This window comes from Polyergus mexicanus, unplaced genomic scaffold (assembly GCF_030449975.1).
Source record: "Polyergus mexicanus isolate NDT 795.1 unplaced genomic scaffold, iyPolMexi1.0 SCAF_15, whole genome shotgun sequence".
NCBI classification, from domain to species: Eukaryota; Metazoa; Arthropoda; class Insecta; order Hymenoptera; family Formicidae; genus Polyergus; species Polyergus mexicanus.
The window spans coordinates 2,188,587-2,207,868 of record NW_027223335.1 but is presented as its reverse complement, the minus strand read 5'-3'; the positions used below and the strand labels follow the sequence as shown (position 1 = coordinate 2,207,868).

The following is a 19,282-nucleotide window of genomic DNA, read 5'->3' as shown; positions in this document are numbered from 1 at the left end:
AACCGCCCGCGGCGCGGAACCGCCGGTTTCGACGAATATTATGGATATCAAGTAGATCGCGCACATATTGTATTATATAATTACATATATAATTTATATATATATATATATAATTATAAAATATAATGTAATCACATTATATATGATATATATATATATATATATATATATATATATATATATATATATATATATATATATAATTTGCTTCTCCGTATGACAACGTTACATTCCAGGAAATATTAATTTCTCCATAAAATTGGATTTTAAATGCGCTTTACACATTTCGACTCTGACAATCAAATAAAATCGGACAAGAAAATCTAGTCGGCCTGTTTTCTTTCGTTATAATCTTTTTTGAATAAAAAAAATTATAGAGATAAAAAATTGCTTATACTTATGTGTGCTGATTGTATTATCTGGCGATTAATATTAAATGCACCACAATTGATTGTTTATAATCAATTTATTTTAGATTCACTAATAGTAAACGATCCATCAATTAGAAAAATAAAAAATACTACCTACATCTGTCGTTGTTCAAAAACTTATATTCATCTGGAATTGAAATCGCCTCTGGTTATATTTCTACCGTAACGTTTCAAGCGACGCGAATCAATAATGACCTGATTAATATAATGTTTAATGGACACCACCTACGAAGCTCTATCTATAAAACGCGTGAGCATATTTTGCAAATTTATTCAAACGCGAACGCGTCCGAAATTCGGATCGCCATTATGCTTTTCTATTCCTTTTTATTGTCTAATATTACGTATCGAGGATAATCTGCGAGACTAAAATTTTTCGTCCGTCTGTGATTCGCAGGACACACGGATTATCTGAGAGGATGCATGGCTGACATAATCTACAACGGCGCCAAAGTTATAGAATACGCCAGATCGAGGAGGGGCCAGTCGGAGGCAACAGCCGTAACTTGGGGTTGTTCACCGGAATTCGACGCCACGAGGAGCACGGAAGTCAGCTTCGTCGAGGACGGCGCCTTCGCCGCCATTCCGCGCCCCATTCCGCGCTCCGGTTCAAGGTATGTACCAAAAGTACCGCTTTCCGTTGTAATGTATACGCTTCCATTTACCATCGTCGCGCACATTTACGAGACCGTGGAAAACGTAATTAAACTGTCACCACGCAACCCGTATCATCTGTTTCATTTCGATAATCGATTTACATCGATGTAAGAAAGGGTGCGATATTCGTATCTCGTTAGGCTATTACATGGAATACTAATTACTTTTTTTTATCATTGTTTATCATTTAGCTTTAAATTTATACAAAAATGATGCAAGTTGAAAAGAAATTTCATAGACATCATAAAACTCAACTTTCTTGCAAGCTCGATTCATTTGTCTTTTTTTTTTTTTTTTATTGCGAGACATATGTTTCAGTTTTACCGACGACTCTATCGCGCACCATCGCGTGAAATAAATACGTTGGTTTACGAATCCAATATCTTATGGTAATGCTGCGGGAAATCCGTTTCACCGAGGTCGGCGGCGGAGTCGCATAACTCGCATTCCCCTGCTTGTATATCCACGCCGCATTCAAGCCATCGGTCAGAGAAGGCCTTTCATGTTACGCGATTCCTACCACTTTCATCTCTCGCGCTCAGCTTTTAACGAGCATTAAACCCGTGGGAGAGTTGTTAAATCGTCTCGAAAAGCTCGGAAACAACTGTTTCAATCGCGAGAGTTACGTCGTCGTGACTCTCGCAACGAAACAAGCAGCAATACTTTGTCAATAGGAACACTTTGATCTCTCTTTTCAATACAGAACAAGGACTTCGAGATGAGGACAGTCGGTTGACTCGAAAGCTCGTAATGATAAAGCTACTTAACGCGAATAGTCGTTTGTGGAATTAATATTAATTCACGAAATATACAGAATCTTGGACCATCATTTTTACTATGAATATCGCAATATATAGGAACAGAATGCTATTTAGATAAATGATAAATTCATACAGCCTATATATAGAGTAATAATTTCATTAGGTATAAGCTCTGTTGATACAGAGTGTATAATAATATTATATTATCAAATTTTAAACCACATATGTAAATGGACAATCCGGGAGGTTTTTATCTTAATATTAAATAAAAGAAAATATGTACTATATATTTGTTAGAGAGAGAAAGCTGATTTATAAATTATAACTGACAATACATGTACATACATAGCGTGTTTTTCAAAATGAATTGAAAAGTTTTTAAGACACGTCATTTTTGATCTCTGAATGAATATATGCAAGCATGCATAAAGCAAGTTTTTTACGAAAAGATTGCATGCATTACGATTTTGCGAATCTCCAGTATTTCTCGAAATATCTCAGAATAGAACCGCGATCTCCCCAAAGCTTTTGTTTCTATAAATTAAAAGCAACAGAGATAGGGAGCAGCGATGTTTTCGTTAAAAAACGTACGTTTACCGTAAGATATCTAACAATATAGCAGAATACATTTCGCTTACAATTTATGTTTCTATCTTTTTTTTTTAGAGGGGAGAGGGGTGTTAATCTTTTGCACAAAAATGCAGATTCATTCCATGCTTCATTCGCGCGACTACGATACGAAAATGCCAAGCACGTCCGAGGAGACTAAAAACCTCGATGAGCCGAGTGTGTCTTCGCTACATTGTCCCCGCGAGAATTATTCAGGAGTGCACTAAGAACCGGAAAAACGTTTCATTTTCACACGAATGCGGTGTGCATCGGGTAAGCGCGGTTAATACCGGTCTTCATATATAGGTGGTTAAGTCCTAGTTGCGCGCACTTGGTTTCACGTGTCTTGTGGGATCGCGGAAGCTCCGGACGTAAATACTCCTTTGTTGCTCCGAATTAAAAGCACACTACTTTCGGAGTAGAGTACCTTAATTCAGCACTTATCTGAGAAAATAAATGTTGGAACCTGTTGCGTTATATATGTATATAATCCGGTTAAAAGCTAGACAAAGGTTTTTCACATTAAATGTTTGAGGAAAATTGCGGTCTCTTTTTTTCGTATGGCACAAATATGTACGCACGATACTATGTCTCGTCGATAAACGGATAAGTAGACAGTCAGACGGAATCGAGTAACTGTCTTCCTTTCCGCGTTCTACGTGAAGTCGATGGACCGTGAAGATTTCGACATATGCTCTTCGAGTTCAATTGATCTGAAAGATTCAAGTGCCACGTGTGTATAAGCATGGTTTCTACAGATATTCGAGTTATCTCTATACAAACCAATAATTACAATTCCCGTCTATCGTTTATCCGTTTCATCTGATTTATCGACTTTTTTATCAAAATTATAACGTGAAATTATTACATTTAGCGTAGATCAAGTTTTACATATAATATTTGTATACTATGTTGTTATTTAATTTAAATCGATAAAGATTGAAAGAGTCAAATGAAAAGATTTCTTAAAAAATAGATTTCTCTTAATTTCAACGGCTGCAATTCTTTGAGCGTTTTATTTTCTTGAAAATCAATTGTAATTGTATGAAGAGCGTTCGCAAACACACGGCACATTGCACTTTCGAAACTGAAGCATTGGCGGATGAGGAACGTAGAAACACAAACGGACCATACTAGAACATCCTTAGTACATCTCCAGCGTAAACAACTAATTGCGTTTACAATTCGTACAGGTACACGTTTGCTTACAACTGTTGCGAATTGTATTGTGTGGTAAGACACGTACTAACATATCGGGCATCTTCATTAATTCCGTTTAACAGAGTCAAACGATGACATAATTCCCGATAATTGTGATTCACGCAATTAAACTTGGCTCGGAACTTAATTATAATATGCGTGTGTCAAGGGACGCGCGGTAACATCTCGTGTCAAATTTATATATTCTAACATTGCATATTAAACTTTTTACTATATCATTAGGGAAAAATGAAAAACATCCAGAAAATAAGGGAAGAGTTATGACAATCGTGATATGAATGACAAAAAAAAATGAGTATATTGAGAATATTTTATGGTGAGAAAATATTGCTATAAAATATATTGATATTTATTATAGAAGCTTCAGTGCCTCGGTAGACATTGCTATTGTTATTATTCTGTACTATTATCGCATTCTGTTATATTATGATAAAAGTCTAGTCCGCATCTGTAACTGCCATTGTAGCACTTTACTATACTGTTATTTCAAAAGCAATGAATCCGCCCGCTGAGGTAAATAATCGGCTTTAGTGTTTGTAGCAGTCGTGGCGTCTTGGCGCACAAGATACGAAAATCACTCGTCCCAAAGTTTCCCGAGTAGAAGTCGACCGAGCGAAATTTGATCTGATTACAATTATAAATTCACGGCGAGCAATCTTCTCTTTTCTCTCTTTTACCATCGTTTGCATTGTTTCGTTCGTTTAACTTTAACTCGTGTTGCACGAATAATGTTTTGCCTACTTAATCGCGCTCTGCAATGAAATTCCGAACATCGTACCGTTTAAATACCGATGATTAAACACATATAACAAAACATATAACTGTCTTGTAGAAACAATATTTGTATAAAAATGTAAATGATCAAATTATCAAGAAATTGAAAAATTTTCTTATTACTATTATATTTTATATATCCCTCAGATTCATAGAATTTTGCATATCTTGTTAAGATTTAGTTGCAACTCGATTACGGTTCGCTTTTCCAAAAGAAAGTCCGTTATCTCATTTCATAACGGAACGCTATAAATCGTTGGATCGCGTTACGCTCGACCAGTCGACCGTTTTCGCGTTCGTAAAAGTTTCTCGTTCAGTACTTTTACTGCTTCGCTGCATCGATTGCAGCACTTGCGAATCGAAGAAATCAACCGCGAAACTCTAATCTGATTACGATACGCAATAGTATCGAAATTTTCCGCTATTCTATCGTCAACACTGTTTTAGTATCAACAGCATTACTCAGAAAGATATTCTCTCCACTAAAGCATCGTAAAATCGAAGGATTCTGATTCGAACTCGGATATCGGATTCATCCGATACTCTTTTTTTTCATACGGGATAGTAACGAAGTTTCCTGCCAATCCATTCTGACGATTCTTTGCAGATGGGAATTCGAGCTGAAGACTAATGCCGAGAGCGGCTTATTACTCTACAACACCGGACAATCGTCCTACGCCGATTTCCTCGGTATCGAGCTGTTCGAGGGTAAGATACGATTGCTGATGAACAAGGGAAACGGTCCGACCGAGCTAACGCACGGCACCGCGGTAGCTGACGGTAAATGGCATAACGTAATCGTGGATTTCAATCCGAGCGGCCTCGGTATCGCCGTCGATCATCACGAGAGAACCATGGCCCTACCGTCTGGTGGCAATCGTTTCCTCGATTTAGCCGACACCCTGTACATCGGCGGCACGGAATTGAATAAACGCGCCCGAGCCTTAACCAAGGGTCTCAGATCCGGTGACGTGAGCTACAAAGGCTGCATACGAAACATGATTCTCGACAACAAGGATCTCGGTTTACCGGACGTCAAGGTTAGTCAAGGTATCGTCGTGGGTTGCGTCTGGGGATACCCGTGCATTGAGGCCGATCCCTGCGTACCTGGTGCGTCGTGCATGCAGCTAGGCGTCAACTCATTCATATGCAACTGCGACCAATCGCTATGCATCACACCGAATTACGAGGATTACAAGGTAGATCAATTTTAATCAAGTTTCAATGATGCTCCGCCCACTTGGCGAGGGTTACGTTGCGGTTACAAGTTAATTATATCACTGGCAACTAACGTATGGATATATACGTGACTAACTTAGTCAAGATATTATATAGATTATCTTTTTAACGATTATTTTACTACTATGTAATCAATATGTTGAGATGTTTAGCTCTATCCGTATAAATTTTATCGGAATATTTAATATTGAAAATTGAACGGACTAGATATTGCTAATATTTAGATAAGACCGATACTTGCATAAAACAAAGAGACGATATGACGTTTTTGCAGATCTATTCGAATACCACCCTGCCTGTAAACTTAGAAATTCTCTCGTTGAGTCCTCTACTAGTTTCCGAGGGGGAGCACGTGCTAGTAACAAATGAAAACATCGTGATGATACTGGATATTGCCAAATACGGTGTGGAAGAAACCGGCGTCGTTTTCACTTTAGTGACACCGCCGGTTTACGGGACATTGGTGTTAGACCTTTTAACATCCCGAAGCGATCACTCCTTTACATTGCAAGATATCAATCAAGCTAAGGTAATCAGCCAGCGATCAATTTATCAAATTCTCCAATTAACGGTAAATAGCGCTTACAACTCCTCGGCTCGAACAGACGTAATTCCGGCGATGGCGACGATTGCCGCGATATTAATGTTCACGTGTCGGTTACACGCGTGACGATCGAAGCTCGAAATCGCCGAGGAGTTTGCGGGGACACGTGTAAGAGGCGAAACTCGGTCGGCGTGCACCTGACATTAATTAATATCAGGTGACTAAATATGGCTTCGAGAGACCGGCCGGCCGGTCGATCCCTATAGACCGTAGAAGGCGCCGTGGAAAGTCATGTGTTCTTCCAGTTCGTCATAGGACCACGAGCTGCTATACATAGCATACGCCGTAAGGACTAACTTTAGAATCGTTGGCGGCGGGAACACGGAGGGTCGGCCGACTTGCCGTGCACTCGCTCGCGCTTATACTCCTCCACTACTCCACACTCAATTTATCTAGCGACACACAGTGCCCTATTTATAAACTGCTCCGCCACTGCTCATTAATGCTTTTTCGTTAGAGATCATATATCGGCCGTTTTTTATCTACCGTCGCGCCCGTTCGCTCGACGTTACTGCCAATTGCTTTCTAATCGTTAAAAGAAAAAGGAGAAGAAAAAGCTCGCGTCTTCTCTCTGTCTCGACTCGGATCGACGCCGGGGACGACGCCCACTCGATATGCTAATCGACGATCACCGACTTAAATCCCGATCGCTCTAATTAATTTCCACTGCGGTCGATCTCGAGTGTTAGATCAAACGCCAGAAAGGATAACACGAGTCGGGTGCTCCGATCTACTCGCCCATGATTAATTCTGATTCCATAGCATAACTTAATGTGTGTTTGCCGCTCGAGATTCTCGTGGAATGGCAAGCTACCGCAAGTTAAAGTCCATATACGTTTCTCGTTGTAAGGTTGTCTCTTAATAATATTGCGATACATGGTAGATTACCGACACTCGCGCGACTCGTTTCGTATGTAAATTTACATTGCGGAACGATGCAAACGCAGAAAAAGCAACTATTAACGCATCGTTTATTCCCTTTACGATTCAGAGAAATATACTACTAAAAAATATTGATTTAAAAGTTTTCTCTAGATTAATTTTCCTATTATACGAGAGAATCCCGCATTACGTTAGATAGGATGTTGATTGCATTATCCTTATGATAATTGACTTGCCCCGACAGATACAGTACATGCATGACGGTAGCGAAACCACAGAGGACAGCATGATTCTGGAATTGACATTGGTGGCTGGGACAGGCTATACACTCCCAGGATATCTCCAAGGACACCTCAGGTTCCCCCTTCACGTCAATGTCACTTCCGTCAACGACCCGCCGTTGTTCGAGATACCGACCGTGAAAGTACTGCGCCTGGCCCAAGTAAGGTTTAAAAATAAACCGTATAAATTCCCTTTTTCTCTGGCTTTTCGTTTCGAGGCGCTTATTACGCGATGCAATTTTTTCTCACTGTCACCGCGCTAATTCGAAGCACGTCCGACTTGACCGAAACAAAACCGCCAATTCACGCTGCTCAACTAAATCAATTAATGAGGGCCGAATGAAATAGTAGCTTACTTGTAGCACTTGTGCATCTTCGTAGAACGTGGCAATTTAGCCGCAGCGAAATCGATTTAATTCGCTCGCGTTCTCAGTCATCGCTCTTAATTAACCGCGCGTATAAGTTCGAGGGTATGCATGCGCGTAACGAATGTTTCTTTCATATATCATATGGATGCGTATTCTCGGAACAGGAATAATCGCGATATGAAGATAGAAATTGTAATTGCGATTGTAATTTGCGGTGGATTAATCTCGTCTATCGCATATATCGAGTTGCTCCCGATATGCTAACAATGCTACAGTTATTTCAGCAAATACTGAAATTCTAATAAATAATTCTAACTGTTAATTATCCAATTGTAACCAATTGTATATTATACATAGATTTTATAACTCGTAGAAATATTATAGATAATAAATATATAGATTGACACGCGCAAAAGAACGTGCGTTAGATATTTCTTAATAATATTGAAATAAAAACAGAATTTCTTTAATATCCATATATATCGATCCATCTTTTTCAATTCTTCAATTACAGAAAACTGATCGTTGTATAAATTGAGATGTATATTCGCTATCTCCCTTGATGCGTTTTACGTCAATGCGAAAACAACGGCGCAATTTTTCGCCGATATTCGCCGCGTTTTTTCATTCAATATGTTTATACAACATTCGCCAGACGTGATTTCATCAAAAATATGCGAAAAACGCTGATATTCGCAGGGTACGAGAAAAATACTGACCAAGGAATTAATATGGGCTATAGACGCCGACACCCCGTCGGAAATGCTGATTTATACAGTTTTACGAGCGGATACCGACGCTGGACATGTCGAGAGAGTTACTTATCCGTTTCGACCTATCGACACGTTTACGCAGGCTGAATTAATGCAAGGTCTCATTGCCTATGTGCATCGTGGAAACGGTAATTGCTCGTCATTATAATCGCGCAAAGCGCATTGTATCTTTTAAGCATAGCATATTTATTTGTCTTTTTGCTCCGTTTTTACACGGTTAATTTTTATTTCTAATATAGACATAAAGACACGATAATGTACTAACGTTATATTTTATCAAAAATTTTTGTCGATCTAATATATTTAATCTTTCAGCTAAAACGAATGCAATGTTAAGCTTACAAGTGAGCGACGGCATCGAGAGCAGTCAACCCGCGTACCTGCGCGTATCGGCTTATCCATTGCAAATTAAATTGACACACAATACCGGCCTCGTCGTAGTGCACCGTTCGTTCTCTTACCTGACACCCGCAAATCTATCTTTCGCCACGAATTCGGATGACAACACGATCGATATCCGTTACGATATTATCTCACCGCCACATTACGGTGTTTTACAAAAATTGAGGGATATCTCTAACAGCTGGATGAACGTCGAACATTTTACAAACCGGGACATGGAATCGAACACTATTCGTTATCTTCATAACGTCGGTAGCCCTAATCAGGACGAGTTTAAATTTCAAGCGAGCGTGCGCGAAGTGAAGACGCAGCAGATGTACGACTTTCGTATTATCTTCATCGATCTTGAGCTGAAGGAGACCAGAAGGATGCCTGTTAATCTTACCGATATATCGAACGTCATTATTACGAGCGATCACTTGAGATACCAGACGAATCCGCTAGTTACATCGCCGAGTAAGATCATCTTTACTCTTACAATGGGACCAAGATACGGCGATCTGTTTCTGTCCGATCATAAACTCGTGCCAGCTAGTACCTTCACGCAGGAAGACATCGAGGCCAGCAGATTAAACTACCGTTTATTTAAACGATCTTATTCTAATATCTTCGACGAAATAACGTTCAAGGTCAATGCACCTCAGTGCGTCGACATACACGCCAACTTGAAATTCCGATATTATCTTGGCAAGAACAGCAAATCGCTGGAGGGCGTAGAAAACTTGAAAGTTGACGAGGGCTCGAAAATGCCTCTGAAGATCACGCATGTGAATCCTAAGGAATACGATGTATCCTCTTTGATGTACAATCTTACAATAAAACCAAATCATGGTTGGCTCTCCATCGCAAATAACTCGAGATCGCAAGGACAAAAGAATGTCTCATCTTTTACATTCGAAGATGTGTTGAATCAAACGGTATATTATGTGCACGATGATTCCGAGACGAAAGAGGACTCCTTTGAGTTTGTGGCAGTATCTCTGGATTCCGTGGACTTCATGTACGTTGGAAAGTTCCGAATTGAAATTATTATGAAAAACGATAATCCACCGGAACGAACAGTTAATAGAATTTTTCATGTTGTATCAAAAGGCGAAAAATTGATAACGAGCAAGGATCTCGCTTACATAGACAAAGATGTTGGTACTCGAACAAGCCAACTTATTTATAATAGAAGAGATACCCGGAAAAGCGGAATATATAGAGTGACTAATCCTTCGGTACAGATACGCGACTTTTCGCAACAGGACATCGACAACGGTATTATACTTTTTCGGCACCAAGGGGATGAACGCGAAAAAATTGAATTCGGTATCACCGACGGTCACTTTTATAAAACCGGCGCTCTTGAAATTCAAGCTAGTCCACCCTATATCAAGTTGCACGAGAGCAACGGTTTGGTTGTCCAATTTAACAAATCCGTAGTGCTCCAGTCGAAAGAACTTGAGATAGAAACAAACGTATATTGCACAGAAAAAGACATCAAGTACACTGTATGGGAGAGGCCGAAGCATGGTATATTGCTGAAGCATAATAGAGAGTCGAATAGTTTCACAGAGGATGATTTAAAGCATGGTATTGTGTCATACAAGCATCTAGGTAGTTCCATGACGAAGGACGTCTTCAGATTTAAGGTGTTTGCTAAGAGTGCAGAGGCTGAAGGGGTGTTTGTGATCAATGTCTATCCGGAGAGTTATTGGGAGTCATTGATCATCCAAAATAACGAGACGATATTTGTCGAGGAGGCTACGAGCATTCTGCTAAGTCGGAAGAGTCTTGAGATAATGCATCCTAAAATATCATCGACCGAAATTGTCTATTTCGTGCGAGAATGGCCGCAGAACGGCTACCTAGATTTACAGATCCACGACGAGCACAGCGAGGAGATGAAGGAGGAGTACAGCGGCAACGCGGTAAAACATTTCGAGCAGAGTCTGATAAACGACGGTCGCGTCTTTTACGTTCAATCGGTGATTAATCAAACGAGAGATCGTTTCGTTGTAGATGTTACCAATGGTATCACGTGGTTACGAAGTCTGAGCGTGAACTTTGTGATCGTGCCGGAAAAGCTCTATATCGAGGCGAAGAGCTTCACCGTTGTAGAAGGGAAGAGCGTGATGCTAAGCGAATCGAACTTCTTGGTCGTGACGCCGTATTACGCCGGCAAAATGACGGATTACAGAATAACGGAGAAGCCGCGACACGGTACGATTCTCGATTCCACGAAGAATACTCAAGTGAAGAAATTTTCGCAGAAGCACTTGAATGCTGGAGTCATAGTATACAAGCATAACGACGACGAATTTTCGAGGGATTCCTTCAAGATGGTTGTCACCGCTGGTGATAAGATAAGCGAGCCGTTTGACGTACCAATTATTATTCAGCCCGTTAACGACGAGATTCCTGTACTGGTGAACAAAACTGAACTTAATGTTTGGCAAGGTGGATCCGTTATCTTGACGTCAACAAACTTGGCGGCTATTGACAATGATACCTCCCCGAATGATATAATATTTAATGTTACTGGAGTGAGAAACGGATACATCTCGTTGACCATTGCACCCGAAATAGACATCTATACTTTCTCGCAGAGTCAAATCAACGAATCGCAAGTGATGTTTACACATACGAGTAAGTATATTATAATATTCGGAAATTAATTTGTAACTAACCGGATCACTTTTACAATTATATAAATATAATGTAAAATATTAATAATTATAAGATTAATTTTAAGTAATAAAAATGATTAATTAATACGATATTAAAATATATAAAGTAATGTATAATGATTTTTTAATTTTTATTTCTGATATGGATATCATTTCAGGAAATCAAATTAATATTTCAACATTTTTATAATTAATAAAATTGCAAATTTTTAACACGATACAAAAAAGTGAAAACGTGCAATATTTTTTTCAGATGGAACTGATGGCGAATTTAATTTCATATTAAATGATGGCGTACACACGACGGAATTTTACACGATCTTAATCACCACAAAGCCAGTTCGTCTAAGCATTGAACACAATATGCCCCTTAATGTCTTTCCTCTTACTAAGAAATTAATATCGGACAAGCTTTTATTAACGACGTGTTCTGACGAAGCGAGAGAGATTAGATACACTGTGCGAAACGGGCCTCATTTAGGCAAAGTTATAATGGAGACAAGTGAAGGGGTATGGCTCGAGGTCGAGCGATTTACTCAGAAAGATATAAACAATAGTAAAGTGATTTATGAGCACACCAAGCAATTCATGGACTTAGCGGCCAATGACTCTTTCACGTTTGACGTCGAAACGCACTTCGCTGGAATTTTAATAAATCAGGTATAGAGAATATAATTAAACATTTAATCTTTATCGTTAAATACGTTATCTTCTATTGGCGTATCTTATAGTCTAATAAATTGTATGCAAAAAATGTTATTTATATGATTTCAGTAAGTTAATAAGATATTTAACATTTCTGATGACTTTTAATTAAAGATCATTTCTATCTCAATTTTGCAATTATTTATTTTTAACAATATGTTTTTATATTGCAGATTTTCCAAATAGATATATCAGTTTCGAGCGGCGGCCTGGACCGATATCTCTCTATGAAAAACGTCAGAGTCGTGGAGGGTGGCTCCGCCGAAGTCGTTATGAATATTAGCGGCATCGTATCGTTTCTACAGATCAACGCCGGGATCGAGAATCCAGCGGTATTATCGAAATTGATTCACCAGCCTAGTCACGGGCACGTAATGCTTTTGCCGGATTTGAATGTGACCACCTTTATGCAGCCGCAAATCGAAGGAGGAAAGATCGCTTACTACCACGATCATTCGGATACCCTGGAAGATCGCATTTATTTCTCGCTATATTTAATACCCGGTCATGTATTACTTTGCAACACTAGTATTCCCGTCATTATCGAGCCGATTAACGATCAGCCTTTCAAACTCGTCACCAACACTCCATACATCTCAGTCGTGCAGAATCAAAATCAGACCATTACTCGGGAGAATCTTTTGACTACCGATCCCGATACTCCACCGCAGGATATCACGTATGACGTAATTTCAGGACCGACATTCGGTAGATTATTACTGTTACCTTTCGATCAAAACACGTCGGAGGTTCGCCAGGTGGACAAGTTTACCCAGTACGATATAGACTCTAATCGAGTGGTATACGAGCATAACGGAACGCTGCAGGCCGCTTCTTTCTACTTCAGAGTCTGGGACGGTGGTTACAATCCGATTTATACCGTCTTCAACGTCCACGTTTTACCTATACGACTGAATGTGACAGTGCCTGGTCCGATTAGTTTGCAGCAAGGCTCGAACGTGGCGCCCATCTCCGAAAATGACATAAAGCTCGATACGAATGCGCGTCAGGATCTGGTGATCTATGAAATTACGACACATCCAAAATACGGAGTGTTGTACGTGCGGGACGGCGCAGCGTCGATGTTCAAGCAGACCGATCTACAGTCGAAGAGCGTAGTGTTTATGCAAACGGATATGACGGTGCCAAACGACAGTTTGGAATTGTCGGCGCGACTGAGCGGCTTCGTGCAAAAGCATATATATGTCGAGATCAAAGTTACGCCTCTCCTCATTATGAATCCATTGACGACGTTGGCAGGCGAAAAGAATCGAATAACTTTGCAACATCTAGACGCAACTCCCTTAGCGAAGTTAACAACGAGCAATCCGGTTTATACCATCGTGAGGAAACCAAAGTTCGCCAAGATCAAGAAGATTATCAGGAGTTCCTCGTCTTCCGGTGAGAAGAGAAATACGCGCGAACGGGAAGTGACACGTTTTTCGCATCAGGAGATTATCTCTGGAGTGATATATCTGGTGTGCAGAAAAATACCGTCGATAGACGGCGTCACGGACAATTTCAGTTTCATTCTTGCGGCGTCCATCTTCCAGCCAGCCGTAGGTAACTTTGAATTCCGCATCAAGCTCGACATAGACGACGACAACATCACTCTAGGCGGTCCGATGGATCCTGTCGGTCATGAGGGTGAGATGGCGATCGCACCGAATATGAGCAATGATTATCTACTAATTCTCGGCATGTTACTCGGCGTATTTCTTCTCGGTGTGGTTGTAATTATCACGATCAGATGCCGGCACAACAGATACAAGCATGCTGAAGAGGAAAAAACAGAAACCACTCCAGCTGTCGGTGTGATGCCGCTTCCCAGACCGCCGGATCATCTGATGCCTGCTACCCCACATTTAAAGCCTTTCGGTAACGATCATAATAGTGTAACGGCTAGCACGCCTTTGCCGATGTTGCCCTCAACGTTACCCCAGTGTAAAGTGATACCCTTGAGTCCTCTGGAGAGCGGCTCAGAGGTCGACGTATCCGCCAGGTATCCCTATGGGGTAGCGGACGGCGACGAGTGGAGTAGCTTCGATACTTCCGATTTACCTTGCCAGTCGGCCACAACTCAAAGGACCAAGAAGAACCCGTTGTTGAGGAGGGACCAGTACTGGGTCTAGCAGGAGATAAATACGTTGCGGTTTACGCGAAAAAAACCGTAGCGTCTTTTGAGGTATTTCATGCGAGAATCGAGACTATCGTGGATATCACGGACTTAATGTGCCTAAGGAAAGTGAAATCTGCGACGGAATTTATGGAAATCGTTCGTCGAGATTCGAGGTCATCGCGCCAGACATATATGCATCGAATAATAGTGAGATGACGTTCGATGCTGTTGCGAGAATTTAGTGATCATCGACATGTGTTTTGGTGCGTCCGATTATAATTGAGAAAAGCAAAGAGACTCCTCGACTGTAGGAGATTTACGGATTGAAAACGGTCGAGAATTATCGATAATTCTCGATCCGAAATAGTTCGCAATGTCTCGTGTATTATTAGCCTAAAACGGTATAAACAGGAAGCTAGATCTCCTTGAATGTCACGACTATCGCCGCTATCACGAGCTCAATGTGCCTGAAAGATGTCTGACTCTGCTGACATTTTTTCCACTAATCACAACACGTCGATTTTTCGTATATCTATTCTATGTCCCTTCCTTCTGGCGGATCGAAATAAACTCGATCATTAAAAAGGCAGATCGATTATTCATTAAAGATTTTTGCGATAAATTCAATCCTGGTCTAACAATAAACAAAAGATCCGTCGATTTACTGGCTCGTTTTAGAGTGCAGACTTTCAGAAAACGTATAACCGCTTTTACGTTCTTCACCTTCTTCCATTTTTACACTTTTTGTAAATTTAGATCAATAAGATTGTTATAAAAATGGCATTTATCGATTTTTGCTGTCATGAATTTCAGATAAAATCGAAGCATTAAGGCTTAAAAAGTTCTAAGTTATAAACAAAGAAAATAGAAACGCGAGTAATCAGGATAATACAAGAACTTTATCAAACTGTATCATAAGACGATCAAATGCGCACAATTTAATTGAGCGCTTGTATGTTCCTGTTACTTTTTACTTGACACTAAAGCAAATGTCACTTGACTCAAATGAATGCATTTATACTAGCTATACTAGAGTTTGTGTGGACATATCCTTTTATACCGCCGTATATTGTCCAAGTTAAACTTTTATTTTGCTCCAATATGAATCTCGCATACGGTCATTTTATTCTATCGTTACTTCGACTATTTCGATGTTGCTCGTACCGTGCAAATAAACGTAAAATGTCAGTTAACATCTGTTCAAAACGTCAAAAAATCAAGTCGCCGAAACAATCTTTTTGCGACAATGCAATATCGCGCGTTTTAGCTTTAGTGAAAGGCTTTAATTGTAGTGAAATACGCTGAATTATTTTGTTAATAATATGCCGTATAGCGGATAAAAAAATTGTGTCAAATAATTATCATAAATTAATATTAGATCAAGCAATTATTAATTAATAGCGTTATTATCGCGAATCATTTTTTTCAACATTTTTTTCATCGCGATAATTATCTTTAAATTACATAGAATCGCCTATGAAATTCTCACAATTATCCGTTTCGTTTCTATAGCAAACGATAGATTATTAGTCGACATCAAATAATACAATTATTTAACGTAACTTAAATGCAAATTATCAATAACGATCGAAATCTATAAGTCGTTTTTTATACGAGTACGAGAGTAGATCTTTTCTATTACGAAACGTTGACGCGCGACGAGTTCGTAATTCATAAGCGATGAACGGGGTTATGCGTTCGCGGTTTCAGTATCAGAAAAATTTGTTGACAAAGACGTGTGTTGGCGAGTTGGTTGAATCTTAAAAAGAATTTTATGTTATGTTGCTCTTGTGCAAACTCACGATAACCTTAATAGATCCGCTTCCGGCCAATGTCAAACATTGTAGAACCGCATTAAATTTTCATTTAGTTTACAAAAATAATTATGTAAAGAAAAATTCAGGGAGAAAGAGAATTAACACTAAACGCGTTAGACACCGTTATAGAATCAAAATTACATGTCAACGACATATAAACCAAAATATAATATTAATATTATCAATGTCAATTAAACTATATAAATTAATCAGACCGAATAATAAATAGTAAAATTTCTAATTCATGTAAACTAATGGGGGATTATTCTCTTATATTAAAATTATACGGCCATATAAAATCTTCTATATGTTAATAATCATAATGATCATTAAAAAAAAAGCAAATATCTCTTTATCAAAAGATCCGTATCACTTATTGTCAGACCTACATCGTGCCTCCCTATTTTATCGCTACTAGTAATTTAAAGCCTCGTCTCTCTCAAAAGAGAAAAAGCAGGTTTATTATTGACTCAAATTGACTGTAAAACTACGATGTATCGACAAAAAAGAAATTTCGTATTTTTTCGCGGGGATTCAAGCGAATGTCTGGCCGAAAGTGGATTAATGGCAAGTTCCCTAAAATCTTAGAAGCGTATCTAATAAAGCAGTCTAACGTGAATGTTGATTATAATGATCATAACGATTATATATATATATATATATATATATATATATATATATATATATATATATGTATATATTATAATGCGTACACTACTACGTAGAATGTACCGTTCCATGGATTCATATAACATATGCATAATAGATTCTAATTAAAAATGTTTTATTAAAAGAGACAGAAAGAGACACCCGTTCGTTGATTCATGAATATGCTAAAGACGAACTGTTAGGCTTTTTTACATCCACCAAAAGTGAACTGATCTGAGAGTGCCAAACTTCTATAATCTATAATATATAATTATCATAGGACTGTATTTTCCCTGCCGACTGAATGCATTACTCTTCTAATTCTAATAAATTGAATGTGCGATGTTAAATAAATACAGTCTAATTTATTATTTATCATATCACAACCACTTACCTTTTATTAATGTTATCATTTATATTATATTAATTATTGTACATTACTGAAATATATTAAACAAATATTTTTAAATATTTATTTTATATATACATTTTTGCATTTTAATATTATTTTTCTTATTGCAAATATAATTAAAAATATAAAAATCTGTTTGAAATATGTAAGTATAAACTAAGTAATAAAAATATGTCTTTGAAAATGTCTTTTTTTATTTAATTTACACAATTTAGATATTTATTAAATTATAAAATTTAGATAATTTAGATATTTATTAAATAATTAAAAATGATATATATAAGCTTTCGTTTATGTTAATTAGTGTTTATTTAATAAATAATTAATTGTGTAATCCATTCTTTACAAATTTGAAAAAAGAATTGGCGAAAGCAATGTGTGAAAGATTTGTAAATAAAATAAGCTATTTCTCTCGGAATAAGTTAAAAGAGCAAAATGTTAAACATATATATATACATATTTCGTAACTTTCTTTATCGTATCAATGTAATAAAATTTTCGGTGTTGATAAAATGCAATAATTTTTTATTTAAAATATATTGAAAAATAAACTTACCGATAGATGCCTCCCATCCTGGAATCTTGATATAGAACAAGCATCGGAATGTCAGCATCGAGATGTCAGTATCGTGATGTCAGCATCCTGATGTCGGTATCGTGATATCGGCAAGGATTTTAATCCCGCGATATCAACATCGTAATATTAGAAATCTGTTAAACAGAAATTATGCATGTGGATTACGTTCTGTATCCATTACACAATAGCTACAACAGACATTGCTTTGAAAGAACAGCGATAATTGTCTATTAATTCGGGCAAACTCTTTTTAAACTTTTTTTAAAATTTATTAAATTAAATATAATAACATTTCTTTGTAAAGACAATACAGAATAAATATTGATTTCAATAATATTCATGTAGTTAATTATAAAATGACAACATGTATATACCTGGCAATAATTGTGTACCATCATAAATTTTCAAACTTTGCACTTCAATGAAAAAAAAAAAAATGGCACGGAATATATTATATGAAGAAGATTACGATTATGTATGATTTCGCGGACACACAGATAAGCACATATTGTCGATATCAAAATTGCAATACTGGCATATAAAAGCGATTATGGCACAATTATGACAAATATCTAACACTTTACGAGAATTCTTTGCGCGCGAAATTCGTTTATAAAGAGTAATAACCGCAAAAAAAATATGTCGCGACATGTTCCATGACCGGCCGCGATTCGAAATACCAGATTACTATTTTCGAAACGATAAATAACGATTGTACATATGATACACGGGAAGAACACTTTATTCGCGATATTTTCGATAATTCTTCGCGTGCCGCATTTACTTTTAAACGTTAATAATCGCGAGAAATATACGAAGCGATCTGAAAATGACCTCGCGATCCATCACCGAGTCACGCGACTGATCGCGAGATTTACTAGCAAAAAGAGCGCTGTTGCGATTCTCGAAATATCGAAACTATCGAAGTATCGAAACTGCCACACTTCACAGCAATAATTGGCAATAATTATTTAGCGTAAAAATATAACGTTCGAAATATTTTAATAAATGTTGAAAATGATTGAAATATGAAAAAATTTACTGCAATATACTTTACTTAATATACAGGAAACTTACCAATATTAAAAACAATATATAAAATCTCAAAACACACACACACGATGCGATAGAAGTAAAAATTTTTGAAATATGATAAAAACATGATATAAAAATAAGAGATAGATAAAAAAGATCGTAAACACAGTAGAAAACAACTCAGATATAAGATATCACATATTATCTTGTCCGTAAAATGGATTTTTACTAAAAAACAAGATTATATAGTCAGACACGTTTATAGATCATATATCAAGCAAAGTTGTGCCTTTCA

General features: G+C 37.8%; 1 protein-coding gene across 6 annotated transcripts in view; it reads left to right on the top strand.

Annotated features, from left to right (window-relative positions):
* The window catches only part of Kon (chondroitin sulfate proteoglycan 4-like protein), a 50,835-nt gene extending 33,441 nt beyond the window's left edge, over positions 1-17,394 (top strand). For all 6 annotated transcript variants that reach the window (XM_070307783.1, XM_070307778.1, XM_070307779.1 and 3 more), the window contains 8 exons: positions 829-1,045; positions 5,061-5,652; positions 5,967-6,221; positions 7,423-7,620; positions 8,527-8,728; positions 8,916-11,633; positions 11,928-12,334; positions 12,553-17,394. In XM_070307783.1, coding sequence (XP_070163884.1) covers positions 829-1,045; positions 5,061-5,652; positions 5,967-6,221; positions 7,423-7,620; positions 8,527-8,728; positions 8,916-11,633; positions 11,928-12,334; positions 12,553-14,511 — 6,548 coding nt within the window. In that variant the 3' untranslated portion in view covers positions 14,512-17,394. The remainder of the gene's footprint in view (positions 1-828; positions 1,046-5,060; positions 5,653-5,966; positions 6,222-7,422; positions 7,621-8,526; positions 8,729-8,915; positions 11,634-11,927; positions 12,335-12,552) is intronic.
* Positions 17,395-19,282: the final 1,888 nt, after the last annotated feature.